Source organism: Ranitomeya variabilis, chromosome 3 (genome assembly GCF_051348905.1).
Source record: "Ranitomeya variabilis isolate aRanVar5 chromosome 3, aRanVar5.hap1, whole genome shotgun sequence".
NCBI classification, from domain to species: Eukaryota; Metazoa; Chordata; class Amphibia; order Anura; family Dendrobatidae; genus Ranitomeya; species Ranitomeya variabilis.
In genome coordinates, this window is record NC_135234.1 from 526,432,464 (window position 1) to 526,455,933 (window position 23,470).

The window sequence follows — 23,470 nt, forward strand, 5'->3', positions numbered from 1 at the left end:
CCCAAAAATCCTTTGGCGCCAAGAACACAACAGGTCAGCATTCTACACAGTAATTTAGATGCTTTACTCTATCCTTTATTTTTCCCTTACGGAGACCAGGGCTGGCATGATGGCCTCAAGCAACAAGGGCAAAGTCCACGCAGAGTTACACAACTGCAATATTACTGCTATGTGCTGTCTGTCCGTAATCAGTTTAATCCACTCCTGAATGGTGGCAAACTCACTCAGCAGTACTTAGTGGATGCTTATGTGAAAATTGAGGCAAATCGCCTAAATTATATCCGTCAACACCAAAAGGATTTGAAAGTAGAGGATTATTGTGTACTCCAGGAACATCTCCAGAAAAAATCCATTGAGAAGGGCATCCCCATTGGAAAAACGGTCATTTTACCATCTTCGTTTGAAGGCAGTCCCAGGAATATGCAGCAGCGGTACCAGGATGCCATGGCTATTGTGACTAAATATGGTCGTCCTGATCTATTCATCACCATGACCTGTAATCCGAAATGGAATGAGATTACTGAGAATTTGGAACCTTGGCAGCGTGTGGAACATAGACCTGATTTGGTGGCACGTGTTTTCAAAATAAAACTGGAAGCACTCTTAAAAGACATTAACAACGGATTATTTGGGAAAGTTTGCGCTATGGTTCATGTAATTGAATTTCAAAAACGTGGCCTTCCACACGCTCACATTTTGATTATTCTGGACAGCAAGTCCAAATTAAGGACTGAGGAGAACATAGACAATACAGTGTGGGCTGAAATTCCCAATCCTACCCACTACCCTCAGCTCCATAAAATTGTTCTCCAACATATGATTCATGGTCCGTGTGGAGAACACAACCCAAATTCTCCCTGTATGGATCTGGGGAAGTGTACAAAAGGTTTCCCTAAAGATTTGCAACCAAGAACCATCATAGCTAAGGACGCCTATCCTACTTATCGCAGACACTTTGGCCCATCTTTTCAACACCATTCTAACATGATTGACAATTCGTGGGTGGTTCCATATAATCCGTTCCTGCTATTAAAATACAAGTGCCATATAAATGTCGAAGTTTGTGGTTCCATTCAGGCTGTGAAATATTTATTTAAATACGTCTACAAAGGACATGATAAAGCCAATCTTGAAATCTGCCAGACTAACATCCAACATGATGAAACACACCAATTCATGGATTCAAGATATGTCAGTGCACCAGAGGCAGCTTGGCGAATATTCTCATATCCAATGCATAAACAATCTCATAGCATCATTCGCCTTGCTGTACATCTACCGCATTCTCAGCCACTCTATTTTCATGAGGATGACTCTATTGGAAACATCAAACAAAAGCTCCATCAAAATTCTACACTTATGGCCTACTTCAAGCTTAATCAGAACGACCATCATGCTCATATTTATTTATACCGTGAAATTCCCGAAAACTATGTTTGGAAAGAAGGTTCTTGGGAAGTTAGAAAGCGAGCAGGTGGTTCTGTGATTGGACGAATGTATACTGTCAGTGTGAAAGACCAAGAACGCTACTATTTAAGATTGTTATTGTTACATGTCAAAGGTGCAACCAGTTTTGACAGCATAAAAACTGTACACGGAGTCACACATGAAACCTTCAAAGATGCGGCATTAGCTCTTGGCTTACAATTTGATGATAGTCTGTGGAGAAATACATTACTTGATGCCAGTATTCTCAACATGCCAGCACAGCTACGTGACATGTTTGCCTACATTTGTATTTTTGGTCCTCCAGCTAAACCTCGGGACTTATGGGATGAATTTAAGGAACACTTTGTAGAAGACTACTGCTATGCATACCACTCCGACACTCTGGAGTGTGTCAATTGTGAAGGCTATGCTATGACAGATGTCCAACATGTTCTTAAAGCTCATGGCAAAACTTATACTGATTTTAATTTGCCACGTCCAGTCAAGAAACAACACCTCCTCCCACAGTATGATAAAGATTATGAGTTATCAGCAGCTGCTGAAATGAAAGCTACTCTAAATGAGGACCAACTTTTTGCTTTTGATGCTATCACTCAAGCTTTAGAAGACACTAATTCTACAGCAAAGTGTTTTTTCCTTGATGGTCCTGGTGGCAGCGGAAAAACGTACCTATATCATCTACTCCTACATCAGCTAAGAGGACAAGGAGACATTGTGTCACCTGCTGCCACTACTGGAATTGCCGCCAACTTGCTACAAGGTGGACAAACCATTCATTCTCTTTATGGGATTCCAATTCCTGTGAATGAAACATCTGTTTCCAGGATTAAGAATGATACCGATGCAGCAAAAGATTTGCACAGCACTAAACTTTTTATTATTGATGAGTGCACAATGCTATCCAAATATGCATTGCATGTCATTGATAGAGTATTACGTGATGTCATGACAACAAATGTAGCTCACAAAGAAAAAACACCGTTTGGAGGTAAAGTGATTGTTTTTGGAGGCGACTTTAGACAATGTCTTCCTGTCATCCCTCATGGGACAAGAACTGATGTTGTAGAGAGCTGTATAAAATATTCACAACACTGGCAACATTTTACTCGCCTGCCACTTATTAACAACATGCGCTCCATTGATCCTCACTACAGCAGTTGGTTGCTTCAACTGGGAAATGGTGAACTATCTAATGAACATAACCTTGGAGATGATGTAATTGAAATTCCTCCAGACATGGTATGCACTGGCTCTTTAATAATTGAAATTTTTGGAGATAATCTTTGTATTGATGTGAATGACACCGAAAGCATAAATACAGCTGCATCTCATGCAATTTTATGTCCAAAAAATGAGGACGTTGAGAAAGTCAATTCCCAAGTCATGGATTAATTGATAGGTGACTATACTGAATATATCAGTGATGATTCCATCGATCCTGATGAAGCTGATGACCTCGATCAATACCCACTTGAGTTTTTGAATTCACTAACACCAACTGGAATGCCTTCACATCGGCTGAAACTTAAAATTGGCACCATTGTCATGTTATTACGTAATCTGAACACGAACAAAGGTCTCTGCAATGGTACGCGGCTCATTGTCACTGCCTTACATGCCAATATCATACTGGCTAAAGTAATTAGTGGGTCAGCAGCAGGAAATGTGGTATTCATTCCACGAATTGATTTGTGTCCATCAGAGACTGGATTACCTTTTAAATTAAGATGGAGACAATTTCCCATCAAGCCCGCATTTGCAATGACCATAAATAAATCTCAAGGCCAGACCCTCCATCGAGTTGGCATTTATCTACCAGAACCTGCTTTTGCCCATGGTCAATTGTATGTTGCTTTTTCCAGGGTGAAGCAATGTTGCAATGTGATGGTTAAAGTGGTTAATACACCACTTCAAGGATAATTATTGGCTGATAGTACTAAAGTCTTCACACGTAATATTATCTACAAAAATATTTTAGTTTAAAGTTACTTTTCTTTTTTTTCATTATTCAGTTTTTCTAATAACATAGACAGCAATAGGCAAATTCTATGTATAGAGATAAGGAAAAAAAACAAAAACAAAAAAAAATTAGTGTAGCCATAGACATATAGATTTTAAGTACTTATGTAGGAAATACGTATATAACGTACGTACTCATTAGCATATAGGGTTAATAACTCTATATCATATCTACATAAATTTAGAAATATGATATATCAATACATATTTTTATAGGTAAGTAGAACACACATTAAGTACAAGATGTAAGATGTGTATCATCCAAATGCCTGTATTTGGTGATAGGAACCTGTATTTGAAGCTCCAGCAGTATAGCTGCTGAGAGATTTCATTTTGTTTTTAAAAAGGGTGAGGTTTTTGTGAACAGGTAAGAGACGGGTGGGATGGCTGTTCACACACATCTCTATCTCCAGGTGTGTTCTGTACATAGAAATAGATATATAGATAGGTACATATTTAGATAGATAGGGAAAGAATAGAGATTTTGCTTTCACATCAACATTTTTCTGCTATTTGGAGAATTTATGGTGGAAAAAAGGCTATTTCTGCACTTCCTGTCTAAGGGCTGACCCACGCCACTCTTGCTGTAAGTTGCATGCAATGTATACGGAATTTGTACTTCACTTGCGGCAGGTGCGGCACATGTGGTTTCTGCAGTTTTCGCCACAAAATCTCCACTTACCAGTGTTTTTGTTGTGGCTGCATTTAATGCAATTGTCGAAGCCACGTTTGCCGCATTTACTGCAAGTTAACTCCAAGCTTCATCTACATTGCATGGCACTTGCTGAAAGTGTGTTGTAGGTCAGTTCTTTGGTGCCAAGTGTGGAAGTTGTATTGTTTTTAACATTACTTCTGCAAATATCAGAAACATGCAGATGTGAAAGAGGTTTGAGTATTAAGAAATAGGAATCAGTTAGTTAGGTGTCATGTTCTCAATGGCAAGAGAACATAGCATAAGCATATATAGGAACTAGCTCTTGGAAGATGGGAACTAAGCTGACCATGAACTAAACCTAACGCACAACTAGCAGTGGCCGGGTAGCATGCCTACGTTGATTCTAGATGCCCAGCACCAGCCGGAGGACTAACTAATGCTAGCAGAGGAAAATATTAGTCCTAGCTCACCTCTAGAGAAATACCCCAAAAGGAGACAGAGGCCCCCCACATGTATTGGCGGTGAATTAAGATGAAATAACAAACGTAGTATGAAAATAGGTTTAGCAAATTTGAGGTCCACTTACTACATAGCAGAAGACAGAAAGGACACTTTCATGGTCAGCTGAAAACCCTATCAAAACACCATCCAGAAATTACTTTAAAACTCTGGCATTAACTCATAACACCAGAGTGGCAATTCCTGTTCACAAGAGCTTTCCAGACACAGTAACGGAACTTCAGCTGTGAACTGGAACAAAAATGCAAAAACAAACATGGACAAGAGTCCAACTTATCTAGTAGTTGTCTAGGAGCAGGAACAAGCACAGAGAGGCTTCTGATAACATTGTTGACCGGCAAGCAACTAACAGAGCAGCAAGGTTATATAGCGACTCCCACATCTTGATGGGAACAGGTGAACAGAGAAGATGACAACACCAGTTCAATTCCACCAGTAGCCACCGGGGGAGCCCAGAATCCAAATTCACAACAGTACCCCCCCCTCAAGGAGGGGGCACCGAACCCTCACCAGAACCACCAGGGCGATCAGGATGGGCCCTATGAAAGGCACGAACCAGATCAGAGGCATGAACATCAGATGCATTCACCCAAGAATTATCCTCCTGGCCGTATCCCTTCCACTTGACCAGATACTGGAGTCTCCGTCTGGAAACACGAGAGTCTAAGATTTTCTCCACAACGTACTCCAACTCACCCTCAACCAACACCGGAGCAGGAGGCTCAACGGAAGGCACAACCGGTACCTCATACCTGCGCAATAATGACCGATGAAAAACGTTATGAATAGAAAAGGATGCAGGGAGGTCCAAACGGAAGGAAACAGGGTTAAGAATCTCCAATATCTTATACGGGCCGATGAACCGAGGCTTAAACTTAGGAGAAGAGACCCTCATAGGGACAAAACGAGAAGACAACCACACCAAATCCCCAACGCAAAGCCGAGGACCAACACGACGGTGGCGGTTGGCAAAAAGCTGAGTCTTCTCCTGGGACAACCTCAAATTGTCCACCACCTGCCCCCAGATCTGATGCAATCTCTCCACCACAGCATCCACTCCAGGACAATCCGAAGTTTCCACCTGACCAGAGGAAAATCGAGGATGAAACCCCGAATTACAGAAAAACGGGGACACCAAAGTGGCAGAGCTGGCCCGATTATTGAGAGCGAACTCCGCCAATGGCAAAAAAGCAACCCAATCATCCTGGTCAGCAGACACAAAACACCTCAGATATGTCTCCAGGGTCTGATTAGTCCGCTCGGTCTGGCCATTCGTCTGAGGATGGAAAGCGGACGAAAAAGATAAATCTATGCCCATCCTAGCACAGAATGCCCGCCAAAATCTAGACACGAATTGGGTCCCTCTGTCAGAAATGATATTCTCAGGAATACCATGCAAACGAACAACATTTTGAAAAAACAGAGGAACCAACTCGGAAGAAGAAGGCAACTTGGGCAGAGGAACCAAATGGACCATCTTAGAGAAACGGTCACACACCACCCAGATGACAGACATCTTCTGAGAAACAGGCAGATCTGAAATAAAATCCATCGAGATGTGCGTCCAAGGCCTCTTAGGAATAGGCAAGGGCAACAATAATCCACTAGCCCGAGAGCAACAAGGCTTGGCCCGAGCACAAACGTCACAAGACTGCACAAAGCCTCGCACATCTCGTGACAGGGAAGGCCACCAGAAGGACCTTGCCACCAAATCCCTGGTACCAAAAATGCCAGGATGACCTGCCAACGCAGAAGAATGAACCTCAGAGATGACTCTACTGGTCCAATCATCAGGAACAAACAGTTTATCAGGTGGGCAACGATCCGGTCTATCCGCCTGAAACTCCTGCAAGGCCCGCCGCAGGTCTGGAGAAACGGCTGACAATACCACTCCATCCTTAAGGATACCTGTGGGCTCAGAGTTACCAGGCGAGTCAGGCTCAAAACTCCTAGAAAGGGCATCCGCCTTAACATTCTTAGAACCCGGTAGGTATGACACCACAAAATTAAACCGAGAGAAAAATAATGACCAGCGCGCCTGTCTAGGATTCAGGCGCCTGGCGGTCTCAAGATAAATCAAGTTTTTGTGGTCAGACAATACCACCACCTGATGTCTGGCCCCCTCAAGCCAATGGCGCCACTCCTCAAAAGCCCACTTCATGGCCAAAAGCTCCCGATTCCCAACATCATAATTCCGCTCAGCGGGCGAAAATTTACGGGAAAAGAAGGCACAAGGTCTCATCACGGAGCAGTCAGAACTTTTCTGCGACAACACTGCCCCAGCTCCGATCTCAGAAGCGTCGACCTCAACCTGAAAAGGTAGAGCAACATCAGGCTGACGCAACACAGGGGCAGAGGAAAAACGGCGCTTAAGCTCCCGAAAGGCCTCCACAGCGTCAGGGGACCAATCAGCAACATCAGCACCCTTCTTAGTCAAATCGGTCAATGGCTTAGCAATATCCGAAAAACCAGCAATAAATCGACGATAAAAGTTAGCAAAGCCCAAAAATTTCTGAAGACTCTTAAGAGAAGAGGGCTGCGTCCAATCACAAATAGCTTGAACCTTGACAGGATCCATTTCAATGGAAGAGGGAGAAAAAATATATCCCAAAAAGGAAATCCTCTGTACCCCAAAAACACACTTAGAACCCTTCACACACAAAGAATTAGACCGCAAAACCTGGAAAACCCTCCTGACTTGCTGGACATGAGAGTCCCAGTCATCCGAAAAAATCAGAATATCATCCAGATACACAATCATAAATTTATCCAAATAATCGCGAAAAATATCATGCATAAAGGACTGGAAAACTGACGGAGCATTTGAAAGACCAAAAGGCATCACTAAATACTCAAAGTGGCCCTCGGGCGTATTAAATGCGGTTTTCCACTCATCCCCCTGCCTGATTCGCACCAAATTATACGCCCCACGAAGGTCAATCTTAGAGAACCACTTGGCCCCCTTTATGCGGGCAAACAAATCAGTCAGCAACGGCAATGGGTATTGATATTTTACAGTGATTTTATTCAAAAGCCGATAATCGATACATGGTCTCAAAGAGCCGTCTTTTTTTGACACAAAGAAAAAACCGGCTCCTAAGGGAGATGACGATGGACGAATATGTCCCTTTTCCAAGGACTCCTTTATATATTCTCGCATAGCAGCATGTTCAGGCACAGACAGATTAAATAAACGACCCTTTGGGTATTTACTACCCGGGATTAAATCTATGGCACAATCGCACTCTCGGTGCGGAGGTAATGAACCAAGCTTGGATTCTTCAAAGACGTCACGATAGTCAGACAGGAACTCAGGAATTTCTGAGGGAATAGATGATGAAATGGAAATCACAGGTACATCCCCATGAGCCCCCTTACATCCCCAGCTCAACACAGACATAGCTTTCCAGTCGAGGACTGGGTTGTGAGATTGCAGCCAAGGCAATCCTAGCACCAAATCATCATGTAGATTATGCAGCACCAGAAAGCGAATAATCTCCTGGTGATCCGGATTAATACGCATAGTTACTTGTGTCCAGTATTGTGGTTTATTATTAGCCAATGGGGTGGAGTCAATCCCCTTCAGAGGAATAAGAGTCTCCAAAGGCTCTAAATCATACCCACAGCGTTTGGCAAAGGACCAATCCATAAGACTCAAAGCGGCGCCAGAGTCGACATAGGCGTCCGTGGTAATAGATGACAAAGAGCAAATCAGGGTCACAGATAGAATAAACTTAGACGGTAAGGTGCAAATGGAAACAGATTTATCAAGCTTTTTAGTGCGCTTAGAGCATGCTGATATAACATGAGTAGAATCACCACAATAGAAACACAACCCATTTTTCCGTCTAAAATTCTGCCGCTCGCTTCGGGACAGAATTCTATCACACTGCATACTCTCTGGCGACTTCTCAGTGGACACCGCCAGATGGTGCACTGGTTTGCGCTCCCGCAAACGCCTATCGATCTGAATAGCCATTGTCATGGACTCATTCAGACCCGCAGGCACAGGGAACCCCACCATAACATCCTTAATGGCATCAGAGAGACCCTCTCTGAAAGTCGCCGCCAGGGCGCACTCATTCCACTGAGTAAGCACAGACCATTTACGGAATCTTTGACAGTAAATTTCCGCTTCATCTTGCCCCTGAGATAGGGACATCAAAGTTTTTTCTGCCTGAAGCTCCAAATGAGGTTCGTCATAAAGCAACCCCAAGGCCAGAAAAAACGCATCCACATTGAGCAACGCAGGATCCCCTGGTGTCAATGAAAAAGCCCAGTCTTGAGGTTCGCCCCGGAGCAAGGAAATCACAATCCTGACCTGCTGTGCAGGGTCTCCGGCAGAGCGAAATTTCAGGGACAAAAATAATTTGCAATTATTTCGAAAATTCTGAAACCCAGATCTATTCCCCGAGAAAAATTCCGGCAAAGGAATTCTCGGCTCAGATACAGGTGCATGACAAACAAAGTCTTGCAAATTTTGTACCTTCATGGCGAGATTATTCAAACCTGCAGTTACACTCTGAAGATCCATTACAAACAGGTGGACACAGAGCCATTCAAAGATTAGAAGGAGAGAAAAAAAAAAAAAAAAAAATTCTCAGCAGACTTCTTATTTCTCTCCTTTCTCAGCCAAGGATTTTAACCCTTTAGTGGGCCGGTCAAACTGTCATGTTCTCAATGGCAAGAGAACATAGCATAAGCATATATAGGAACTAGCTCTTGGAAGATGGGAACTAAGCTGACCATGAACTAAACCTAACGCACAACTAGCAGTGGCCGGGTAGCATGCCTACGTTGATTCTAGATGCCCAGCACCAGCCGGAGGACTAACTAATGCTAGCAGAGGAAAATATTAGTCCTAGCTCACCTCTAGAGAAATACCCCAAAAGGAGACAGAGGCCCCCCACATGTATTGGCGGTGAATTAAGATGAAATAACAAACGTAGTATGAAAATAGGTTTAGCAAATTTGAGGTCCACTTACTACATAGCAGAAGACAGAAAGGACACTTTCATGGTCAGCTGAAAACCCTATCAAAACACCATCCAGAAATTACTTTAAAACTCTGGCATTAACTCATAACACCAGAGTGGCAATTCCTGTTCACAAGAGCTTTCCAGACACAGTAACGGAACTTCAGCTGTGAACTGGAACAAAAATGCAAAAACAAACATGGACAAGAGTCCAACTTATCTAGTAGTTGTCTAGGAGCAGGAACAAGCACAGAGAGGCTTCTGATAACATTGTTGACCGGCAAGCAACTAACAGAGCAGCAAGGTTATATAGCGACTCCCACATCTTGATGGGAACAGGTGAACAGAGAAGATGACAACACCAGTTCAATTCCACCAGTAGCCACCGGGGGAGCCCAGAATCCAAATTCACAACAGTTAGGACCCATCAGTTCAAAGGCTACCGTGACGTGGTTGATGGGCATGCTTATATTAGCCCATCGGTGTACTATGAACGTTGATTTCTTAAATTTTACACTTCTGTAAATATAAACACAAAAAATTTGGATTCACAAAAAGGCTTTTATTTCTGTTGTACTTATTAGAATTATTTAAAATGAAGGCTTAGCTAAGCCCAAGAGATGATTAAAAACGTTTCATACCAACCCATCAGATGTAAAATTACTGTGAAAATACCTGATGGGCACACAAGTATGCACCAGTATGGGTACTAAGAGCTTTTCCACATAATAATGAAATATTTTAAAATGTCATAGAACATACCAATATACATAGTTATTGATACATATTATTTATTATTTACATTATTGTTCTTAAGCAAAGAACCGTTGTTGTGGCATTTGCCACAACACGCAAAGTTGTTGTCTGATGTCTTTCATTCCTCCCCTCATAAGCATGTTCATGGATCCTGTGTAACTGTACCTTAAATAACAAGAATTGTCAAGAGCTGGTGAGTGCAGCCATTTTTTGTTCTTTCTTACTATTATTTATTAATTGTATTATTCTTACATTTGAATAAATAAAGTATATATGGATTCTAGACTCCCGATTCTTTAGAATCGGGCTGCCATCTAGTTTAGCATAAAAAAATAAAAAGGCGACATATTTGCCCTTGTGGTATTTCCGTGACAGCCCTCATATACCTGCATGCTCCAAGTTTAGTCTTTGTAGGCCGATGAACCTCTTTTTTTGCTGTCTGTTACTCTAATTATATACAGCACTATTTGGCATTTTTTTAAAAAACAGGCCAAATATTTGCCAGTGTGGTATTTCGGTGAGAGCCCTCATATATCTGCGTGCTCCAAGTTTGGTCATTGTAGGCCGGTGTACCACATTTTTTGCTGTTTGTTACTGAAATTATATACAGCACTATTTAGCCTAACAAAATATAAAAAGGCCACATATTTGCCGGTGTGGTATTTCCGTGAGAGCCCTCATATATCTACGTGCTCCAAGTTTGGTTGTTGTAGGACAGAGGGCCACTTTTTTTTGCTGTCTGTTACTCTACTTATATACAGCACTATTTTGCATAAATTAACTTCATAAAAAAGCCCCCCAAAATTGAATACAGTCTGTTATGTCAGGCTGAGGCCTGCCTGGTGTTTGGGTTTGAAAAATCGTAGATTTGTAGGCATACTGATCAGATATTATTTCGCTACTAATAAATATATTTGTGTTGAGCATTTGAAATAGTGCAGTATTCCATTTAAAATGGGCAAGGCAAGGGGCAAGGGACGGGGAAGTGGACGTGATGATGATGGTGCATGCAGAGGACAAGGCCGTGGCCAAGGTGAAAGTGGGCAACAACAAAGACCCACATTTTCTTGCTCGATGTTCCTGTCACAGTTTCTAGGGGACCGCAGCACACCACTATTGAAGCCAGAGCAGTGTGTAACGGTTGTTGGTTGGATAGTGGATAATGCTTCCAGTCACTTAGCCGCCACCATAACCATGTCTTCCACTCGGTCAAGTCTGAGTAGCCGTGAGTGTGGCCCAGATATTCCTCATCCTGATCCTCCATCCTCCTACCATGCCAAGTGCCCTGAGACAACTGATCCCACACTTGGACACTCTGAAGAGCTGTTCAGTTTTCCATTTCAAGATTCAGAACTCTCAGCCGGTCATCTTGAACAGATGGGGACAGATGAGATTGCATGTAGAGATGCCCAAAGCTTTGACCAGCCCCGGTCACACGAAGGCAATGGTGGGAAAGTGTCAGAAGAGGTGGACAGTGATAAGACACAATTGCCAGAAAGTCAGGAGGAGGAGCAGGGTGCGGATGTGGAAGACGAGGTGGTGTGACTGACCAAACCTGGCAGGAGGACATGCAAAGCGAGGGCAGCAGCACACATGGGGAAGGAGGCATATCACCCCAACAGACAGGAAGAAGCAGTGTGGTGGCCACAGACAGAAGGCGTGCATCCATTCCCCGTAACACCAACATGAGGGAAGTTGCCATTCCAACTGTTAGATCTTCCCGAGTCTGGTTATTTTTTAAAGACTCTGCTGATAACCCCAAACAGGCCATTTGCAGCGCCTGCCATGCCAGCATCAGCAGGGGTAGCAAAACAACCAGCCTGACCACCACTAGCATGATCAGGCACATGGCAGCAAAGCACTCAACTTTGTGGGCCGAACCCCAGGCTCCAGGACCACTGCCTGCAGGTCACACCACCGCTTCATCCACTGTTTTGCATAGAAGCCAATCCCAAATACAACGTGCATGTGAAGATGTCTCTAGCCCTGCACCTGTTGTGGCCCACAGTCAAGCAGCACCATCAGCAAGCCCGTCCACGTCCTTGCCCCAGCACAGCCTTTGGTTGTCTATAGCTTTATAGACGCAAGCGGAAATACCCAGCCAACGCCCCACAGGCCACAGTCCTAAATTCTAATATTTCTCTTCTGCTTGCTCTAGAAATGCTGCCTTTTAGGCTCATTGAGATGGAAGCTTTCCGCAACCTGATGGTAGTGGCCGTTCCAAGGTACTCGGTCCCCAGTCGCCACTATTTCTCACGGTGTACAATACCGGCATTACACCAGCATGTGTCCCACAGCATTACCTGTGCCCTCAACAATGCTGTTACAGGGAAAGTCCACCTAACCATGGACATATGGACAAGTGCTTGTGAGCAGGGATGGTACAGCTCACTGACAGCACACTGGGTTAACATAGTGGAAGTCGGTACCCAGTCGGACCTTGGGTATGGAACACATCCTCCCCACGCTGAGAATTGCTGGCCCTACGTCAATCAGGGTTGCCCCCACAGTCTACAGCTCCTGCACCTCCTCCTCCACCTCCTCTTCATCCTCCATATCTGAAATAAACACATCAGTCAGAAGCTGGAAGCACTGCAGCACTGCCTCAGCCAAGCGGCAACAGGCTGTGCTGAAGCTAATCTGCATAGGTGACAAACCGCACAATGCAAAAGAGTTGTGGACAGCGCTGAAAGAGCAGTCAGAAGTTTGGATGACACCCTGAACCTACAGCCAGGCATGGTCATGTGTGACAATGGCTGTAACCTGGTGGCTGCTCTGAGCTCACACACGTACCTTGCTTGACCCATGTGCTTAACCTCGTGGTTCAACATTTTCTGAAAAGCTACCCAGAGCTGCTGGAACTGCTAGTGAAAGTACACCGTCTGTCTGCCCATTTTAGAAAGTCAGCTACAGCTTCAACCGTCCTTGCTGTGCTTCAGCAGCGTTTGCAGCTTCCAGCTCACCGGTTGGTGTGTGATGTCTCCATGCTCTGGAACTATATGCTGCATATGTTGAAAAGGATTTGTGAGCAGAAGAGGGCAGTTGTTGACTACCAACATCAACAAGACCATCGATATTCAGTTCAGACTCCACAAATAAGACCTCAGGAGTGGATATGGATGTCCGACATATGTACCATCCTCTAAAACGTTGAGGACTGCACCAAGATGGTGAGCGGCGATGACGCCATAATTAGCATCACCATCCCTCTTCTCAGCATTCTGAAAACCTCTCTGCTCACAATTAAAGAGGATGCATTGCAGGCAGAGCACGAGGACATGGAGCAAGGAACCATACAGGGGGATTACACTCAGCCCAGCCTTATGTCTTCTCAATGTGGATTGGTAGTCAATGAGGAGGAAGAACAGGAGCTACTTTCATGCTCTATAGATGGTACTACAAACACAGCTGTCATACCATCTGTTCAGTGATTCCTCTGCCTTTTAATTATTGGGTATCCAAGCTGGACATGTGGCATGAACTGGCTCTCTATGCCTTGGAGGTCCTGGCCTGACCTGCTGCTAGCATTCTTTCAAAGCAGATTTTTAGTGCCACTGGTAGAATTATAACAGATAAGCGCATCTGCCTGTCAGCTGAAAATGCTGACAGGCTGACTCTTAAAAAATGAACAAGGGCTGGACTGGGAAAGACTTCTGTACACCACCAAGTGAAAACAGCAAAACATAACCTCAAATACATTCTCTCTTTTGGGGAGGTGTATTCTCATGCACCTCTTCACAACCACAAATGGTTATACGCTTCCACATTTGGTCTGTTTGCTGTTATCCTCCTCCTTATCCTCATCCTCATCATCCAGAACCACTAGATGACCAGGGTGAACGTGCTCTGTACTGTTATAGGCCGGTGCATATTGGGCAAGGGGGCCATGATGGCACTATTTTAATTTGCAAAAGAAGAATCCCACATTGGGGAATTGGGCATGACATTACATTGGGCCTACTTCTTCATTCTGTCTCCTGCAATGTGTCCTTTAAATGGCACTAGATCACCAGGGTGAACGTGCTATTTATGGTGCATTTTTGGCAAGGGGGCTATGATGGCACTATTTTAATTTTTAGAAAAAGGACCCCACATTGGGGAATTGGGCATGACTTTACATTGGGCCTACTTCTTCATTCTGTCTCTTGCAATGTGTCCTTTAACTGCAACTAGATCACGAGGGTGAACGTGCTCTGTACGGTGCATTTTGGGCAAGGGGGCTGTGATGGCACAATTTTATTTTGTAAAAAAGGAACCCACATTGGGGAATTGGGCATGACATTACATTGGACCTACTTCTTCATTCTGTCTCCTGCAGTGTGTCCTTTAACTGCCACTAGATTACCAGGGTGAACGTGCTCTGTACGGTGCATTTTGGAAAAGGGGGCTGTGATGGCACTCTTTTATTTTGCAAAAAAAGGAACACACATTGGGGAATTGGGCATGAATGGGGAATTGGGCACACACCACATGGCCAGCTAGGGTTGTTAAATGATACAACGACATTTCCCAGTGAACGCATCTGTAGTGGTTGAAAGCAATGTTAAAGTTGAAAAACGCTTCAAAAAGGCTGCATCTGAACTAAGCCTAAGTGGGGGAGGAAATTTTCATTCTGGGGTTAATAATTTGGCCTTACAGGCAAGTCATTAACCTGCAAAGGATGTACCTTAACATATTTCCCAGCAAAATCCGTTTTGGTTTCGTTTTAGTGTGTTTTTGGTGACTGCGGGAAAAATGGCATGAATGTCGGAAAAAAAAGTTTACAGCTGTGAACTAGGAGTCAGGAATGCTTCCAGGGGCAATCCCCATGATGTTTCTGTGTTATTTGAGCACTGTTTCCATCATTTTCAGACATTTTCAGACCTTAAAAGGACCCCCGGGGGGATCGCGGTAAAAATACTCGGGGTTCCCATAGACTTACATTGGGCTCGTTTTTCTGGCTGAGTTCCCGAGTATTCCAATATGCTCGACCCGAACAACGAGCACCCGAGCATTTTAGTGCTCTCTCATCACTAATACCAACCAGTGAATTGCAATGTTTGGATAATGAAAGTTTACTGGCATATTAGATGTATCCATCAGAAAAACTTCCCAGTGCATATGCAGAACATAGTGCCTGAGAACAGTATGAGCTTAACCTACGAAGGATTTAAATATTGAGAATCTTTCAATTTGACAGAAGGGAAAATCCAAAGTTACTTTCCTCTGCTATGTTCTTAGAAAACTTTCCTGAACATATAAATAAAATCTGTAAAACATTCCAATTTTATTTATATTTCTTGAAATATTTTTGTTCGATCTTTCAACTATATTTTCTACCAAATGTGCTAGGTTAATGAAAATGGCAAATGCTCAGCCAATTGCTATTTCTAATTCACACTTCTCATGGCATGTAATCCTTTACCAAAAAGTGTGAGATGATTCCATTAAGGCATAAAAGTATAGTATGTGATGAATATTTAGTTATATTCAGCAAGTATTCCAGTATGCTGGCTCAGCTGGCAAACCATGACACATATTGCATTAATGAACTCTAGACATGTCATGGCAGCAACATCATTATGGGGACACTGCACACATATACATGCTGCAGATTTGGCAGATCACAAAGCCTATACACAAATGATAAGTCAGAGCAGATTTACAATACAGTGTGCCAGGCTTAGAAAGAACCATTGATTGCCACACAAACTGTTAATTAGTTAATTCATTCCCTAGCCTATCAGAAAGATCGTATAAAAAATAGGCTATAAAATTATTGATGCAGTGTCTTAATGATGACATTACAAAGAAAATTTTATATTTAAAACACTGCTATCCATTAAATGTACTCCTGAGCCTGACTAAAAGATTTGAGCTGTATTGTACAATACCAAATATTCATAGGAGAGGGTACAACAAAGCACCAGACTCATTACTAATGCTGAAATCTTCCCAGCCCCAGTACATGGAGTTGTCTGCTCGATAGAAGATGCTTACCCTTCCAGCATAATGCATAATTGTGAAGACAGGACCTTGTTCCTTGGATGTGACATTGCCATTTCCATCTTTTGCTGATGTATACACTGTATTAGAATTTGATATTTCCAGGAGAGACTGAAGACGTTTTGAAAGGCTTTGTTCCATAGGATGAATTGACTGACTTTCCTCATCTAAAATAGACAGAAATCCCAATGGCTTCTGAAAAACAAGCACATTTTTATTTAGGTTTATTAACATAACATCATAACATACTATATAAAAATAATTCTAAAAGTACACAGCCCAATGTGGTCCAAGACAAAAAAAAATTGTAAAATGTTATCTAATAAAACTCAATCAAAACAGTGTAAACATAGATGATAGATTCAGTAGATAAATAGATATAAACAGCAAAATAAAATTTTTGCCGCATGTATGTGTAAATAAAGGACTTCACTCTCTCATTGCTTGCTGACTTGGACTGCTGCCTTTTTCATTTTTCCTCTATTATTCTGACCCATGGCCAAAGTCTTTAGACTTGCACATATTCCACTATTATTAATTACTGCTTCTGTGCTTCTCTTTTCTTTTCTTTTAGATCAATATATTATGTACATACTGTGGTAGGTCGGCTCACTCAGCTGCTCCCCAAAGTGGACAGAGGAACACTTGGTATAAAAGTCTCTGGGTGGTTTATTGCTTCATAAACTATAAAACCAAAATAATAACACAAAGCAGCCTTTCTGTTACAAATGAAAATAAAAAGTCTATACAAAGTCCTCCCCAGCAGTCTGGGACACAACTCCCAGCCAGGAGATTTCCTTCCTCCAAAGACACAAAAAAAGTAGCTGAACATATAACTACCTCCAACCACACCTTTGAGGTGGAGATATGGTGAGTAGATGTCCCTCCCATCTCTTACACCTACTCACAATAAAACCCAAATCCTGGCAACTGCTGAATAACCCTTCAGGCACATATCTTGCTGTAGAGAAACGTATGGATTTCACATCACGTAGGATAACAACCTTCATGACACATATCTCCTACCACATACCATTGCCAGTGACCCTGTCATACACCCCACCTCTGGCAAAAGCCAGGGGTTTTTGCACATTAGGACACCAAACAGGGTATTCGCAAGAGGGCATCTGTGTTACCATGTAACATCCCGGGACTATGTTCTACATGGAAACTGAAATCCTGGAGACTTAAGAACCACCTAGTCACCAGGGCATTCTTACCCTTCCTTTCTCTTAACCATCTCAGAGGGGCATGGTCTGATTCAAGTTTGAATCTGTGGCCTAGTAGGTAAGACTTCTGCATATAAATGAACGATATTACAGCTAAACACTCCTTCCCGACAATGGCTGAAAACGTCATCTTGTCCAGCAAAAAACGAGCCGCCATACAGCATCATCAGCAAAAAAAATAAAAAAGTTATAGTCCTCAGAATAAAGCGATGCAAAAATAATTATTTTTTCTATGCTTTATCAATTTTACCAAATGTGGAATGGTATAAACTAGAGTTGAGCGACTTTTACTTTTTCCGGATCGAGTCAGGTTTCGAGAAACCCAACTTTGTCAAAAGTCGGGTCGGGTGAAATCGGCCGATTATTGCGTAAAGTCGGGGCCGACTGAAACACGAAACCCAATGCAAGTCAACGGGGAATCAAAGTCGGCAGTGAGTGGAGGACAGGAAAACACCTACAGTGCCCATTTTAATGCCAAAAACATCAATTCTTATTACTGAAGCTTGTCAATCATAATTTACTTTATAATAATAGTTAGGCATTGAAAACTGGGGGTAATTTCGCTAAAGTTGTGGGGGGGTAGGGCTGGCTCAAGTTTTTCATGGGCCCAGGAAATGAGGAATACGTCATGGAGGTGGAGCAGGGAGAGGTATGTATTTCAACTTTGCAAGTGCTGTGATCCTGAGCAAGCAGTGGGGGCCCACTCATTGGTATTGGCACTGGCACAGGGCCCCTCATAGTACGGAGGTGTGTTTGATGGAGGGTGGTGCCTCCCACCGGCAGAGACACTTTTGCGTACTATGAGGGGCCCTGTTGTGAATTCTGCTTTTGGGCTCCCTCCGGTGGTTGTAGGTGGTAATGCAGTTGCCCCTGAGTTGCAGTCCTGGTCAGGTGTATCTGCTGATTGCAGTTCTGACTGGGGTATTTAGGCTTGCAGAATTCATTAGTCCTTGCCAGTTGTCCATGGTTGTTGGGAGGTTTTGGTCCTGGTTTGGTTCCTTCTGCCTTCTGCCAAATCAGCAAAGATAAATGTCTGGTTTTGTTTCTGTGGCACACATGCTGTGTGCTTAATAATTCTGTGCTATTCAGTGTTTTTTGTCCAGTTTAGATTGTGTCAGTATTTTCTCAGTCTTGTTGGATTCTCTGGAGTGGCAGATATACATTCCATGTCTTTAGTTAGATTGTGGAACTTTTTGTATTATCTGCTGTGGATATTTTTGGAAGGGTTTTAATACTGACCGCTTAGTATTCTGTTCTATCTTTCCCTATTTAGCTAGAGTGGTCTCTTTTGCTGAATCCTGTTTTCTGCCTGCGTGTGTCTTTCCTCTCCTACTCACAGTCAATATTCGTGGGGGGCTGCCTATCCTTTGGGGTTCTGCTCTGAGGCAAGGTAGTATTCCTATTTCTATCTATAGGGGTATTTAGTCCTCCGGCTGTGTCGAGGTGTCTAGGGTTTGTTAGGCACACCCCACGGCTACTTCTAGTTGCGGTGTTAGTTCAGGTTTTGCGGTCAGTACAGGTTCCACCTACTCCAGAGAAAGTTCATGCGGTTCCAAAGTCACCGGATCATAACAGTACAACTGGCCCACTATGAGTTAAATGCATCTCAAAAGAAGGGAAGAAAGGTGTTGAGTCATTTTTTTTCTGCAGTTTGCTTTGCCTTTTCTTCCCTCTTTTTCTCTGGGTGGCTAAGGAGTCTTGTGTTAGCATGGATGTTCAGGAATTAGCTTCTCGTGTAGACCAGCTTGCTGCTAGGGTACAGGGAATTTCTGATTATATTGTTCAGACTCCTGTTTTAGAGCCGAAGATTCCTACTCCTGATTTGTTTTTTGGTGACAGGTCCAAATTTTTGAGTTTTAAAAACAACTGTAAACTGTTTTTTGCTTTGAGACCTCGATCCTCTGGGGATTCTATTCAGCAGGTTAAAATCATCATTTCCCTGCTGCATGGTGATCCACAGGATTGGGCATTTTCCCTGGAATCTGGGAATCCGGCTTTGCTTAATGTAGATTCCTTTTTTCAGGCTTTAGGACTATTATATGATGAACCTAATTCTGTGGATCAAGCGGAGAAGACCTTGTTGGCCCTATCTCAGGGTCAAGAGCCGGCAGAATTGTATTGTCAGAAATTTAGAAAATGGTCTGTGTTGACTAAATGGAATGATGATGCTTTGGCTGCAATTTTCAGAAAGGGTCTTTCTGAATCCGTTAAAGATGTTATGGTGGGGTTTCCCACGCCTGTCGGTCTGAGTGATTCTATGTCTTTGGCCATTCAGATTGATCGGCGCTTGCGGGAGCGCAGAACTGTGCGCGCTGTGGCGTTGTCCTCAGAGCAGAGTCCTGAGCCAATGCAGTGTGATAGGATTCTGTCTAGGACAGAACGACAAGGACTCAGACGTCAGAATAGGTTGTGTTATTATTGTGGCGACGCTTCTCATGTCATTTCAGTCTGCCCTAAACGGACAAAGAGGATCGCTAGTTCATTTACCATCAGTACTGTACAACCTAAATTTCTGTTATCGGTGTCCTTGATCTGCTCATTGTCATCATTTTCTGTCTTGGCGTTTGTGGGTTCAGGCGCCGCTTTGAACTTAATGGACCTTGAGTTTGCCAGGCATTGTGATTTCCACTTGCAGCCCTTGCAGAACCTTATTCCTTTAAGGGGCATTGATGCTACACCTTTGGCTAAAAATAAGCCCCAGTTTTGGACACAGGTGACCATGCGCATGGCGCCAGCCCATCAGGAAGATTGTCGATTTCTGGTATTGCATAATTTACATGATGCTATCGTGTTGGGTTTTCCGTGGTTGCAGGTACATAATCCTGTGTTGGATTGGAAGTCTATGTCTGTGACTAGTTGGGGTTGTCAGGGGGTTCATAATGATGTTCCTTTAATGTCCATCTCCTCTTCTTCCTCTTCCGAAATTCCAGAGTTTTTGTCTGATTTTCAGGATGTATTCGATGAGCCCAAGTCCAGTTCTCTTCCTCCGCACAGGGACTGTGATTGTGCTATTGATTTGATTCCAGGCTGTAAGTTTCCTAAGGGCCGACTCTTCAACCTGTCTGTGCCTGAACATACCGCTATGCGGAGTTATGTTAAGGAGTCTTTGGAGAAAGGGCATATTCGGCCATCTTCTTCACCGATGGGAGCGGGATTTTTTTTGTTGCTAAGAAGGATGGCTCCTTGAGACCCTGTATTGAGTATCGCCTCTTAAGATCACGGTCAAGTTTCAATACCCTTTACCTTTGCTTTCCGATTTGTTTGCTAGGATTAAGGGGGCTAGTTGGTTTACGAAGATTGACCTTCGGGGGGCGTATAATCTTGTTCGTATTAAGCAGGGTGATGAATGGAAAACTGCGTTCAATACGCCCGAAGGCCATTTTGAATACCTTGTGATGCCGTTCGGGCTCACTAATGCTCCATCTGTTTTTCAATCTTTCATGCATGATATCTTCCGGACTTATATTGATAAATTCTTGATTGTATATTTGGACGATATTTTGATTTTTTCTGATGATTGGGAGTCTCATGTGGAACAGGTCAGGATGGTATTTCAGATCCTTCGTGACAATGCTTTGTTTGTGAAGGGGTCTAAGTGTCTCTTTGGGGTGCAGAAGGTTTCTTTTTTGGGTTTTATTTTTTTCTCCTTCATCTATTGAGATGGATCCGGTTAAGGTTCAGGCCATTCATGATTGGATTCAACCCACGTCCGTAAAGAGCCTTCAGAAATTCTTGGGTTTTGCTAATTTTTATCGCCGTTTCATTGCTTACTTTTCCAGCGTGGTTAAACCCTTGACCGATTTGACGAAGAAAGGTGCTTATGTGGCGAATTGGTCCTCTGCGGCTGTTTCTGCCTTTCAGGAGCTTAAATGTCGATTTACTTCTGCTCCGGTATTGCGCCAACCGGATGTTTCCCTTCCATTTCAGGTTGAGATTGATGCTTCTGAGATTGGCGCAGGGGCCTTTTTGTCCCAGAGGGATCATGTTGGTTCCTTGACGAAACCGTGTGTATTCTTTTCCCGTAAATTTTCGCCTGCTGAATGCAATTATGATGTCGGCAATCGGGAGTTGTTGGCTATGAAGTGGGCATTTGAGGAGTGGCGACATTGGCTTGAGGGAGCTAAGCACCGTATTGTGGTCTTGACCGATCATAAGAATTTGATTTACCTCGAGTCTGCCAAGCGGCTGAATCCTAGACAGGCTCGATGGTCCTTGTTTTTTTCCCGTTTTGATTTTGTGGTCTCGTATCTTCCGGGTTCCAAGAATATTAAGGCTGATGCCCTTTCTAGGAGTTTTTTGCCTGATTCTCCTGAGGTCCTTGAACCGGTCGGCATTTTGAAAGAAGGGTGGTTCTTTCTGCTATTTCCCCTGATTTACGACGGGTTCTTCAGGAGTTTCAGGCTGACAGACCTGATCGTTGTCCAGTGGGGAAACTGTTTGTTCCTGACAGATGGACTAGTAGAGTGATTTCTGAGGTTCACTGTTCTGTGTTGGCTGGTCATCCTGGTATTTTTGGTACCAGAGACTTGGTTGGTAGGTCTTTTTGGTGGCCTTCTTTATCACGTGATGTGTTATGACCTGGTGGTTAAAAGGCCACACCGATATGACCTGGTGGCTAAAACGCAACATGGGACGAGCTCTGAGGAGGTGGTATCTCTACTGACCGCAATCCCTAATCCTAACAACAACACTAGTAATAGCCGTGGGATGTTCCTGACTCTCCCTAGACACCTCTTCACAGCCTAAGAATTAACTACCCCTAAAGAAGGAAATAGAAAGCTATCTTGCCTCAGAGAAAACCCCAAAAGGAAAGATAGCCCCCCACAAATATTGGCTGTGAGTGGAGAGGGAAATGACATACACAGAAATGAAATCAGTTTTCAGCAAAGGAGGCCAATACTAAACTTGATAGACAGAGAGAAAAGGATACTGTGCGGTCAGTATTAAAAACTACAAAAATCCACGCAGAGTTTACAAAAAATGAACTCCACACTGACCCACGGTGTGGAGGGGCAAATCTGCTTCCCAGAGCTTCCAGCTAGCTTGAATATGACATAGTGACAAGCTGGACAAAAAGAGACATATTTGCAAAGCAATAATGTCCAAAGCAAATGGACGAACAAGAACTAGCAGAACTTATCTTTTGCTGACAAGGACAGGCCATATGAGAAATCCAAGGAGAGAACCAAATCCAACCTAAGACATTGACAGCTGGCATGAACTAAAGCCCAGAGCAGGTTTAAATAAAAAACCCAGGCAAGGCGATCAGTGATGGCAGCTGCTACAGCTACCTAACAGAGCAGCAGTTCCACTCGAAACCACCAGAGGGAGCCCAAGGGCAGAACTCACAAAAATACCATTAGCAACCACAGGAGGGAGCTCCAGAACGGAATTCACAACAGTGATGTGCGTTCTTTTGTGCAGTCCTGTGGGACTTGTGCGCAGGCCAAGCCTTGTTGTTCCCATGCTAGTGGGTTGCTTTTGCCATTGCCGGTCCCTGAGAGGCCCTGGACGCATATTTTTATGGATTTTATTTCTGATCTTGCGGTTTCCCAGAGGATGTCGGTTATCTGGGTTGTTTGTGACCGGTTTTCTAAGATGGTTCATTTGGTGCCTTTGCCTAAATTGCCTTCCTCTTCAGATTTAGTTTCGTTGTTTTTTCAGCATGTGGTTCGTTTGCATGGTATTCCGGAGAATATTGTGTCTGACAGAGGTTCCCAGTTTGTTTCTAGGTTTTGGCGGGCCTTTTGTGCTAGGCTGGGCATTGATTTATCTTTTTCCTCTGCATTTCATCCTCAGACAAATGGCCAAACCGAGCGAACTAATCAGACCTTGGAGACTTATTTGAGATGCTTTGTGTCTGCTGATCAGGATGATTGGGT

The 23,470-nt window shown here is 43.4% G+C and overlaps 1 protein-coding gene across 3 annotated transcripts in view; it reads right to left on the minus strand.

The window, feature by feature from the left end:
- MYO16 (myosin XVI) overlaps nt 1-23,470 on the minus strand; it is a 685,244-nt gene that overhangs the window by 182,680 nt on the left and 479,094 nt on the right. For all 3 annotated transcript variants that reach the window (XM_077297020.1, XM_077297019.1, XM_077297018.1), the window contains exon 23: nt 16,354-16,554. In XM_077297020.1, coding sequence (XP_077153135.1) covers nt 16,354-16,554 — 201 coding nt within the window. The remainder of the gene's footprint in view (nt 1-16,353; nt 16,555-23,470) is intronic.